This window comes from Accipiter gentilis, chromosome 23, assembly GCF_929443795.1.
Source record: "Accipiter gentilis chromosome 23, bAccGen1.1, whole genome shotgun sequence".
Lineage (NCBI taxonomy): Eukaryota > Metazoa > Chordata > Aves > Accipitriformes > Accipitridae > Astur > Astur gentilis.
The window spans coordinates 20,150,234-20,159,946 of record NC_064902.1 but is presented as its reverse complement, the minus strand read 5'-3'; the positions used below and the strand labels follow the sequence as shown (position 1 = coordinate 20,159,946).

At 48.1% G+C, this 9,713-nt stretch overlaps 1 protein-coding gene across 1 annotated transcript; it reads left to right on the top strand.

The window, feature by feature from the left end:
- Positions 1-380: 380 nt before the first annotated feature.
- On the top strand, positions 381-8,317 carry PROK2 (prokineticin 2). The gene is made up of 3 exons (XM_049827097.1): positions 381-478; positions 3,884-4,009; positions 7,467-8,317. The coding sequence occupies exons 1-3, from the start codon at positions 386-388 to the stop codon at positions 7,590-7,592; spliced, it is 345 nt and encodes a 114-aa protein (XP_049683054.1). The 5' UTR covers positions 381-385; the 3' UTR covers positions 7,593-8,317.
- Positions 8,318-9,713: the final 1,396 nt, after the last annotated feature.

The window sequence follows — 9,713 nt, the reverse complement described above, 5'->3', positions numbered from 1 at the left end:
CACCCCCCCCACCCCCCCAAACCTGCTGAGGTCTGTCACCCCCCCAGACCTGCTGAGGGCTGCCGCTACATTCTCAGGGCCACCCCCCACAACCACCCCTGGGTCTTTTCCTTGAACTGCCCCCCCCCCCCCCCCCCCCCCCCCCCGCAACCGCAGAGTCCCGTCCCGTCCCACGGCCACGCAGGGCTGCGCGGAGCCTTCCGCGCCCGCGGACCGTGCCAGGGCGGAGCGGGGGGGGGGGGGGGGGTGACTCACTCTACCGCCGGCAGCCCCCCCCCACCCCCGGCTTTATAACGGGCTGGGGCGGCCGCCGCGCCGGGCTCCGCTACCACCGCACCGCGGGGGGGGGGGGGAGCGGGGAGCGTAAGGACCGCGGGCCGGCAACATGCGGATCTTGCGCGGCGTTCCGCGCTCCTTGCTGCTGCTGCTGGTGTTGCTGCTGCTGTTGGCCGCGGGGTACGGCGCGGTCATCACCGGGGTGAGAACCCGATGGACGGCACCGACGGGACCCGGGGGGGGTTGTGGGGGTCTGTCTGCTGTGGGTGATAGAGGGACGGGGGGGACGGGGGGGTTGGCTGGAGTTGGGGGGGGCTCGGTGGGAGAAGTGATAAGCGGGACGGGGAAGGGAGGGCTGGGTCAGGGGATGAGGGATGCCAGGGTTTGGGGAGGGGGGGGGGGGGGGTGTGTCTCTGCGGTGCCGGGACTTGGGGGGCTTCTGGGGTGAGGGGTCTGTCTTTTTGGGGGAGGGATGTCTTTAGCCTGGGCCGTCAGTGTGCAGAGACTCCAGCTGCTTCTCCAGGGCTGGAGGCTGCCCTCCCGTCCCGTGTGTCCGTTCCCCCCCCCCCGGCTGCCCCCAAACCTGCCCCGGGGGGACCCGGCTCCGGGCACGGCACTGCCCGCTTCTGCACCCCGAGTTCCTCCAGTTCCTCCAGTCCTACCGCTTACAGGGCAGGCACCGGTATTGCAATCATCGAAAAAAAACCTGCCTTTTTCTTTTTTTCCGTTTTTTTTTTGTTTGTTTTTTTTTTGTGAGTATGACTCTGCTGCTTTTTTTCCTCAATAGTCACCCATTGCAAACGAGTCCCCTGTTATTGTTGTTGTTGTTTTTAGGCTTAAGATTTACTTTGGTTGTGAAAAATTTTTTTTTCCCCAAAGTCGTTATTTAACCCAAAGCATTGCATCACTCTTAAGTAAAAGGATATTTATTTTTTCTTAGTGTTTGCTTTGGATTAATAACTCAGCACTTGCATTCCTTCGAGAGCTTACGCGTCTTTTGTGACCATCAGAAGTTGTAGCAGCAGCGGATTACTCCGTGGCTGTCGAGGCTCCCTGTCTGGACTTCACTGAAGTCCATGAAACAGCTTGTAGGCATTTCTCTGGACGTCAGATCAGGACTGATTAATTTTCAGAGCAAAGAGTGTGAAGAACTATTTTAATATTTGAGAATTTCAAGTTCCTTTTAAGTAGAAATATTTCCGGCAATGGAGGACCAGTTTATAGAAATCTGTTATTAGAGTTGTGGCTATACCTTTAAAGCATAATTAATCCATTAAATAAAGTAATGGTGAAGCACTGAATAATAGATCAAGGATAAAGCAGATTCAAAAAGTAAAAATAGATTAGAACTAGGAAATGTTACTTTATTAACTACTGCAGTGCATTTCTGCTTAAAGCACTTTGATGCATTTTTGGCTTCTGATGAATGGGCAAATCTCAGATGAGAGCTGACGTAGGTGTTCCTGTTCCCGTCCTCTGAGCCTGAAAGGTGCTTTTCCTTTGCAATTTAAGGACTTGTTTCAAACCCTCCTCAATTCAGTGGCAGTTCATGTGCTGACTTCAGTCGTCTTTGGAGCTGGCATTTCACCTGGGACTTTTTCCTTGAGCTGAATTTTCCACAAACCCGTGTTTAAGTGGGGTGCTAAAGAGGAATGTCCTTCATGTTGTGTCCTGTGAAGGTTAGGAGTAGTGGCACGAATTACACATTGCAGATAAGGTGCGGGCAGGAGCATTTGGGTTGAATATTTTCAAAACTTGTCATACAGTTTTGGAAAGGAAGCCTTAGAAGTTCTGCCAGATGTATATACGCGTGTGTGATTTTTAAAACTAAACTTTTCAGCACGGTGTTTTAGATACCCTTGCTTGCCAGGACATAACTCAGACCTGTTTTGTGGCTGAGTGGTACTTCACTCCAGGACCGGGCCCACAGAGATGGATGGGGTTTGAGATATACAACTGAGGAAAAAAAAAAAAGGGAGTCAGGAGCTGACCGGTGAGGAATAGCAGAGCCTGTGACTTCAGCTGAGCAGTGGACACCGGTGTGCCAGGGGCAGCCAAAATCACTGGACCTGCAGGTTTTTTGTGACTACAGCAAAATTAGACCATTAGAGTGCTTTTTTTTGAGAGGGAGAGAGAGGTTAGAAAATAACCGTTATCTACCTGGCAGGCCGTAGTGGTCATTTTATGGTCGTATTAGTCTTGTAAGTAAATACTCTGTGTGATTGGGCTCACCTGTAGCATAGAGCTGTCTGCTTCGTGAAATGTGTGTTTAGGAGGGGCGCTAGCTGTTTGGGTTACGCACACTATTTAATGGCTTGACCCTAATGCAACAGCTTTTTCCTAAATTACTGGCTGATCTGTAAATACATATTTTGATCAGGCTTCTGCTGGTTGAACTAGAATATTTACCCAGTAGAGTACAGTCTAATGGCATTTATCATGTAAATCCCGAGGTAAGAGCTGTAAGTTTTTTTTCCTCAAGCGAATGTTTGTTCTGATACGCAGACTTCCCCAGAGCCGTTATCATCTTTTATGTGCATTTTTACAAGTTGCCTGTTTATGTACTGCTGACCAGTGCCTTTGGTCTGTCACTCCTCCTGTCAGACATTAAGAGAGTAGCGAGTTAATTAAGCTTATCTTTTGGGTGTAATTAGAACCTTTAACTAATGGCATTTCTCATTGGAGGAAGGAGACCGTTTTTTTGCATTGAATTCCTATAATAAAAAGTCTGATAAACTTTTGGTTAAAAAAATAGGCAAAAGATGTGCAGTAACCTGTTTCCAAACCCTAACGTGTCCACTGCTCTTCATGGTTTCTGGGGTTTTTAAAGCATACCCAGTAGTTTGCGTTTTGGTTTGTGCTTATCTAAGCTGTATTGGGTAAGTGGCTGAAATATTTCCCCCCTGCCTTGCAGGGGGAATGCTACCACAGTAGCTTTTTCTGGGATGTGGAAACTTATGCAAAGGTTTTTCTATTACACGTTTAAGACCTCTTTTAGTTACATGTAATTCTAGATAAGAACCACAGAATCCATATTTAAACTTCTGGTTTAGCTACTTCCACTTGGACTTCTCTAATAAAACTATCATGCAGTCTTGCGTTTGCAAAGGCATTCAACCATAAGATATTATCATAAGAAACTAGAAGGAATAGTCACTTAAAAGTCTTTAAATTAATAGAAAATTTCCTATCTTAGCTACTCCGTACGACAAGATTCCTGACTGTTTGGTGCGCTTGGTCCGTGCAGCTGCCTGAGCTCACCCGGGCTCCGCTCTGGGAAGGCAGAATGCGATGTGCCACGGTCCGTCAGTGCTCAGAAGTTGGGACTGTAAATCACTGTCTGTCCTGGATTTGGCCCTGAGCAGCTCTGTATGTGGTCACGGCTTTAAAGATCCCAGGCTCAACTCTGAAACGTGCCAGGAGCCTGTACGTTCAGATCCATGGGAGATACAAGTATTGCAAATCGGCCTTAAATCCTCTTACTCAGCCTTAACGAGCTATCGTAACTTGCGGGGTGCCAGAGGCAGCTCTTGAGCACCCGATCTGCCCTATTTCTGGCGCATATTTAGTATTAATTTTTTTTGCCTAATGCTGTATTGAACTCCAGGCCTGCGACCGAGACCAGCAGTGCGGAGGAGGGATGTGCTGTGCCGTCAGCCTCTGGATCCGCAGCCTGCGAATGTGCACGCCGATGGGAAATTTGGGAGAGGAGTGCCATCCTTTGAGTCACCGAGTGAGTATGTCACTGGGGGGGCTGTGGGACCAGAGCTGGCAGGGCACAAAGAAACAGGAATATACTGCACTGTACGTCACGTTGCATAAAAACTATACGTGGTGAAAAGGCGGGGAAACATCCCATGCGTTATGGTACCCAGCTATTTGCATTTGTATGGAAATAGCACTGCAGGTACCTACGTAAGGAAATACATTACTGTCAAAATTATGCTGAAGGGAATCCGAGGAGGAAAGTACTACAGAATTCCCAGATTGTCTTCTTATTAGTTTGTTGTTGCTGTTTTGCATCATTACATGATCTGAAACAGCTCTAGCAGTTCCCGAGCCCAGCCCTGTCAATGCCTACGTGTGCGAGCAGGAAATTTGTGAGCACAGCAAATGGCACCGACCTGGGTGGAACTGGACGAGATCCCATCACAAGCATAAAAACGTCACCAGCTGGTGTCGGGACGCCTGGTGCATCACTGCAGCACGGTCCCTGCCGTCAAACAGCAATGTGCTGATGTGCTCCAGAGGCTGAGAGCCACTGGTGCCTTCGAAAGCCATTGAGAAGGCGTTGACACACACTTGTACTTGAGAAAAATCGCCACGGGCTTTCTTTGCTTCTATTCTACCTATGAATTTCAAATATATATGTGTGTCTACATCTATACACACACATATATATGATACTAGTTACATATTAGTACCTTATTATATGACACGCTATTATTAATATAATGATATTAACAAATACATTTATTTAAAGCCACATAATTAAATGTATATTATAAACCCCATATATATTATTTGTAGTATGAAAAAGGCTGCTTATTTATAAGTAATACAAAAGACTGAATGGGATGTTACCAAGGAGCTTGAGCACTTGGTGGTCTTCAGAGCCATCCTCAGGGAAGAGTATGGCCCAAGAGTCATCACATACGAAAGATATCAAGGCAATAAACTTAGATTATAAATGTGCAGCTAGTTAGCTGCCTCTCTCGCTCTCTCATCCAATGCCTGCCTTCTCAGATCGGTATCTATGGTATATTTTCTCAGTTTTAGGAAGTTCAAGGCTCTGTTCTGTTACAGTTGAATTTTTAAATCTTCTGTTGTGATATTGGGGACCGAATTCTCATTTTTACTATGTAATGTAGCAGGGTTTTCTTGTAAGGGCTCTTTACATTAACAGGAGTCTCAGGATAAGAGAAATTGTCTTCTAGGTTGTTTAGTTTTTTTACGAGCTTATTGCTATTGGGCAATAATTTATACTGTCTGATATATTTTAAACTAATTGCCTGCATAAATACAATCAGAGAAGATGCCTGTCCACCCCAGACTTACAGTCATAGTCACTGATGTTTATAAGCTTTATGAGGTTAATTTTAGATTTAGATTCCTCACCCCGCTGCTCCTTACGACAAACACAAAGCAAATTGATTTACTGTAGTATGTGAAATGAGGTATTTTTAAGGATGGAGAGTTTGCTCAACGGTTCCTCTCCCCTCCATATTTGGGTAGGGGGCAGCTGGGAGACCAATCGCCCTGAGCACCGAAACCTTTCCTTTGCCAGCAGGTCAGGTACAAAGCAGCCACCGCCACGGCCATGCCACCGCCTTGGGGACCTCCAGAGGAGCCTGGAGATACCCTGGGAATGATGGCTGGGCAGTTGGATTTCCACCTTCTAGTTTCCTTCTCAGCGACTAGATGGCGTTGGCTCGATGCCGTTCCCAATCTCCGTTGGCATTGCCGAGGCAGGGTTTGCAGGCAGGGTCGGGCAGGCGAGATTTGGCAGGTCAGCAGACAGAGCTGGCGGCACAGGGGTGGCTTTGCTGCCGCTCTGCACCTTCCACGTCACCCCCCCACGTCTCTCCCAGCAGGTCCCTCGTTTCCTTTTCACCCACAAACCCCCATTGCCTCACGCTAGGTAAAACCCGGTGCCGGGCACAGGGCGTGGCAAAGCTCAGCCGGCGATGCCAGCACCGGCTGCGGGTACGTAGGATCTGCCTGCCCCGGTAAAGAAGCTGCGCGCCCCGGCAAAGCGCCCGTCCTGCGGAGCTGACACCCGCTGCCTGTCCCCAAACGGGTGCGTTATTAAGCCACGTCTTCAGCGTGGGAGTCCCGCTGAAAGGAACGTTTCCTCGCAGCGAATGTAGCATTTTGAATAAATCACTTGAGCTGTTGGAGGGCTGAGAGGTACCTCTGAGTCAGCCTTACCAGCCTGAGCAGCTCGGGTTTTATTTTTTTTCCGCAGTGCTGTGCGTGGGCACCCGAGAGGTGTGATTCCCATGGGGAGTCCCCAGCGCCCGTGGTCGGTGGCCTCTCCGGGGCAGAGGGGCCGTGGTGGGTGGCATGGGGAAGCCCACGGCGTCCCTCGCTCTGGGGCTGCTCTTCAGATGGTGCTGGGCAGGGGGCTGGTGCTGGCCCAGGGCACTGCAGGCGATGTGAGCCCCCCGCTAACCCCCACATACCTGATGGGGTGTCACTGGAGTCGGGCAGGTCCTTGGTGTGACGCAGGGGGAAAGTGTGGGATTTTCTCCCTTGGACTTTCTTAAAGAGAAAATTTGCACACCGACACAAAACAATCCTGGAACATTAAAATCACAGGCTCAAAACATCCAGAAATCTGGAAGGGAAGGAATTAGGGCTTCCTGCCTGGCATGCAGCAGTGGCTTTATACCTCCGCGCTTCCCTCGCTGCATCCTGACGGATGCTCGGTGCGTGCTGCCGGCCGGCAGCACCGCAGCTCCCGGCCATGCTGTTCCAGCCGGCTGTCCTGCTGGGCTCGGCTCCTGTGCTGGCAGAGGCACGGCTCCTGTAAAAGGCAGAGCTCGTGATCGAGTTGTTAGCGAGTGTCAGCACGTATGCGCGTCGTGGCACAATTACATTTGTGTAATGCAGTCCGTATGGGTGCTCCCTGCAACACGGCGTGGCTGGAGGAGGGTGGAATGAATTCAGAAACCTCTGCCTTGTGGTGAAAAGGATCCTGCTCAACGGGAGGTTGGGCGAGATGACCTCCTGAGGTCCCTTCCAGCCTGAATTACTATGGGATCCTGCGGTTCCCGGGTCCTGCTACGCGGCTGACGGGCTGCTCTGTGCCGTACGACAACACAGGAATCGGGGCAAGCAGAAACCCCTGCACAGTAAACACCGCAAAACGTGATGCTAAAGGCCGGTGTAGTTTCACGACAAACTCCTTTGTGAAACGGGAGTAAATGGAGAACATGTGTCACAGATGTAGATTTACACAGCAGCACGGACTGCTATATTTTGCTCTTAACTGTGGCTTGACCGGGAAATACTACGGGGTTGGCTTTGCCATCTGCTCTCCAGCCCCCATGCTGCAGCGTGTGGGGATCTAACCGCCGTGGAGGGAGTTACCCCCGTATCCCCACTCTTCACCCGAATCCACCCGCCCCCCAAGCACCACGGCTGCTGTGCTCCCTGTCCCTGACGTCCGTGCTCTTTGTCCCCAGGTTCCCTTCTCCGGACGGCGGATGCACCACACCTGCCCGTGTCTTCCCGGCCTGGCCTGCGTACGGACTTCTCCCAGCAAATTCAAATGTTTACCGGACTTCAGAAAAGAAGATGTCTTTTTTTAGCAGGAGCTATTCTGCGCTACAAAGAGCCACTCGACGTAGTCTTTTTCTTGTTATTGTGATGAACAAGGTACTTGCCAGGGGAAACCCTTTACCGTACTTCCCTGCCTCACCAACATTAAGATGAGATACTGTGTTGTAGTGGCCGAGGTTTTCAGGACTCGCGGTGGCGGATGCTTTCATTTTGGGGTGAGCAAAAGGACATCTGCTAAAGCAATATTGCTTTCTGAGGGCAGGAGCTTAACGCTTTCTGAACCGTCTCGTGGCCTTCATGGTTCCAGCTTAACCCCGGAATGAAAACATCCAAGATTATTGTCAGTTTTGGAAAACTTTGGCCACTTTTTTACATTTTTGGAATGCCTGAATCGAACTGAGAGTTGAATAACTGCATAGTGTCAAGCATATGACAATTGCCAAAAACCTGTATTTACATTACATTTCGTATCTTTATTAATATAACTGTATTTGTAAGTTAGGCGCACCTCTAGGGTAAAAGTTTAACCAATAGATGTAGTTTTTACACTTTTTAAAAGTGGCGGGTGGAACCAAAGCATTTCAATATTCAAAGCATTAAAAGATTTTGTTATTTTAGTATTCCCAGATGAGAAGAAGTTGTTGTTACTTGAGTTGGTGTAAAACTACCTGATCGTCTCAAACTATGTATTAAGATGTAGTTTATATTAAAAAGGGAACCCTGAAGTTTATTGTAATGGGCTGCCTGACTTCTTGTATATGTATCAAATTTGCTGTGTAAAAATTCTGTATCAGAATAACGGCAGTATATGATTTGATTTATTTTAATATTATAACATTATTTTGTCATTGTGGTTTTCCATTTTTATTCAGTGTAATCTGTTATCACACACTCGATTCACCCAAGCTAGCAGAGCTGCTTACGGATAGCTTAGCAAAAGATTATATGCCTCTGGCTGCTTTTAGGGAAACTCAGCAGTTTACAAGGCATGAACTCCTCAACCAAGCTGCAGTCTTAGATGATGGAGGAATCTTGGTGTAGCTAATACAAGAGGTTTTTCTTGGCACGTGCCTCAAAGAATCAACTTTAGCCCAGTGAACATCAAATTTGTGGGTTTTCTATGAAATGCTGTGCAACTTCATATTTACTTGTCATGCCTGGAGCTGGAATTCCAATAGTTTGTGTGAGTTTCACACATTTCTTGCTCTCAGACATGCAAACATATGCTGGAACTGGAAAAGTGAAGTCATTCATCTTTCAACAATCAGTGCTTTGCTGCTGATGACGATGGGGAAGGGGGGAGAAAAGTTAGCATGCTTGTATTAAGCCAAACACCTGCATTACTTAGAGAAGATGAGAAACAGCCCAGTGAGTTTACCAGGTACCTCCCGCTGGGCTCCACAGCCTCCCTGAGGAGACAGAAAGGAACAACTGGACTTGCTATTTTGCCAGATCCTTGTGGATCCTGCACATGTTAGAAAAATAAATGTCTTGAGAGATAGGATTGCATCTTCCTGGCTCAAGACAGCCCAACCCCAGGGCTCTATATATTTTACTTCACCCTTTGCGGTGGCGATACAGCAGCTGTGCAAGTGGCAACAGACTCAGGTCCTGTAGGAAAAAAAAAAAAAAAGAAGTCTGAGGTGCCACCAAATGGTAATTTTATATGTGGTTTGCATTAATGTAACCAGGTACAAAGTGCCTATATTAGATCTGAAGTCTTAGAGGGGGTCATCGCTAACCCAAGGGGCTGAATCGTGCTGGTGAAAGACCAGCTCATTCCCATGCTAATGCAGTGACACACGAGCACTGCAGAAATTCCCATAACCTGGATTTAAAGACTTTTCTGTCTTTTTTGCTTTTCTGTCCATGTCTATCAGTATAAAATTAGCTTAATACCATGGACTTCAATTTACACTCAAAGGGAGAATCAAGAAGGAAAATAGAAGCAGCCCAAGTGTGTATGTGTCCCATCTCTTGCTCCATTCATTTTTACCAAAGCACATTTTCTCGGTGCTCGAAACGATGAACCATAGCAGGAAACGCCAGCCCTGCTTCTCATCTCTCGCTGGCATAAATCACCAGTGACTCCACTGAAGGTAATAATCCTGGTTTGTATCACTGTAAATGAGTGGACAATTATATCTGAT

Excerpts from the sequence above, each read along its gene's own strand:
- PROK2 (XM_049827097.1), top strand. The coding sequence starts at position 386 with ATGCGGATCTTGCGCGGCGTTCCGCGCTCCTTGCTGCTGCTGCTGGTG. Across the intron at positions 479-3,883 it reads ACGGCGCGGTCATCACCGGG|GCCTGCGACCGAGACCAGCA; the intron begins GTGAGAACCCGA and ends ATTGAACTCCAG. Across the intron at positions 4,010-7,466 it reads GCCATCCTTTGAGTCACCGA|GTTCCCTTCTCCGGACGGCG; the intron begins GTGAGTATGTCA and ends CTTTGTCCCCAG.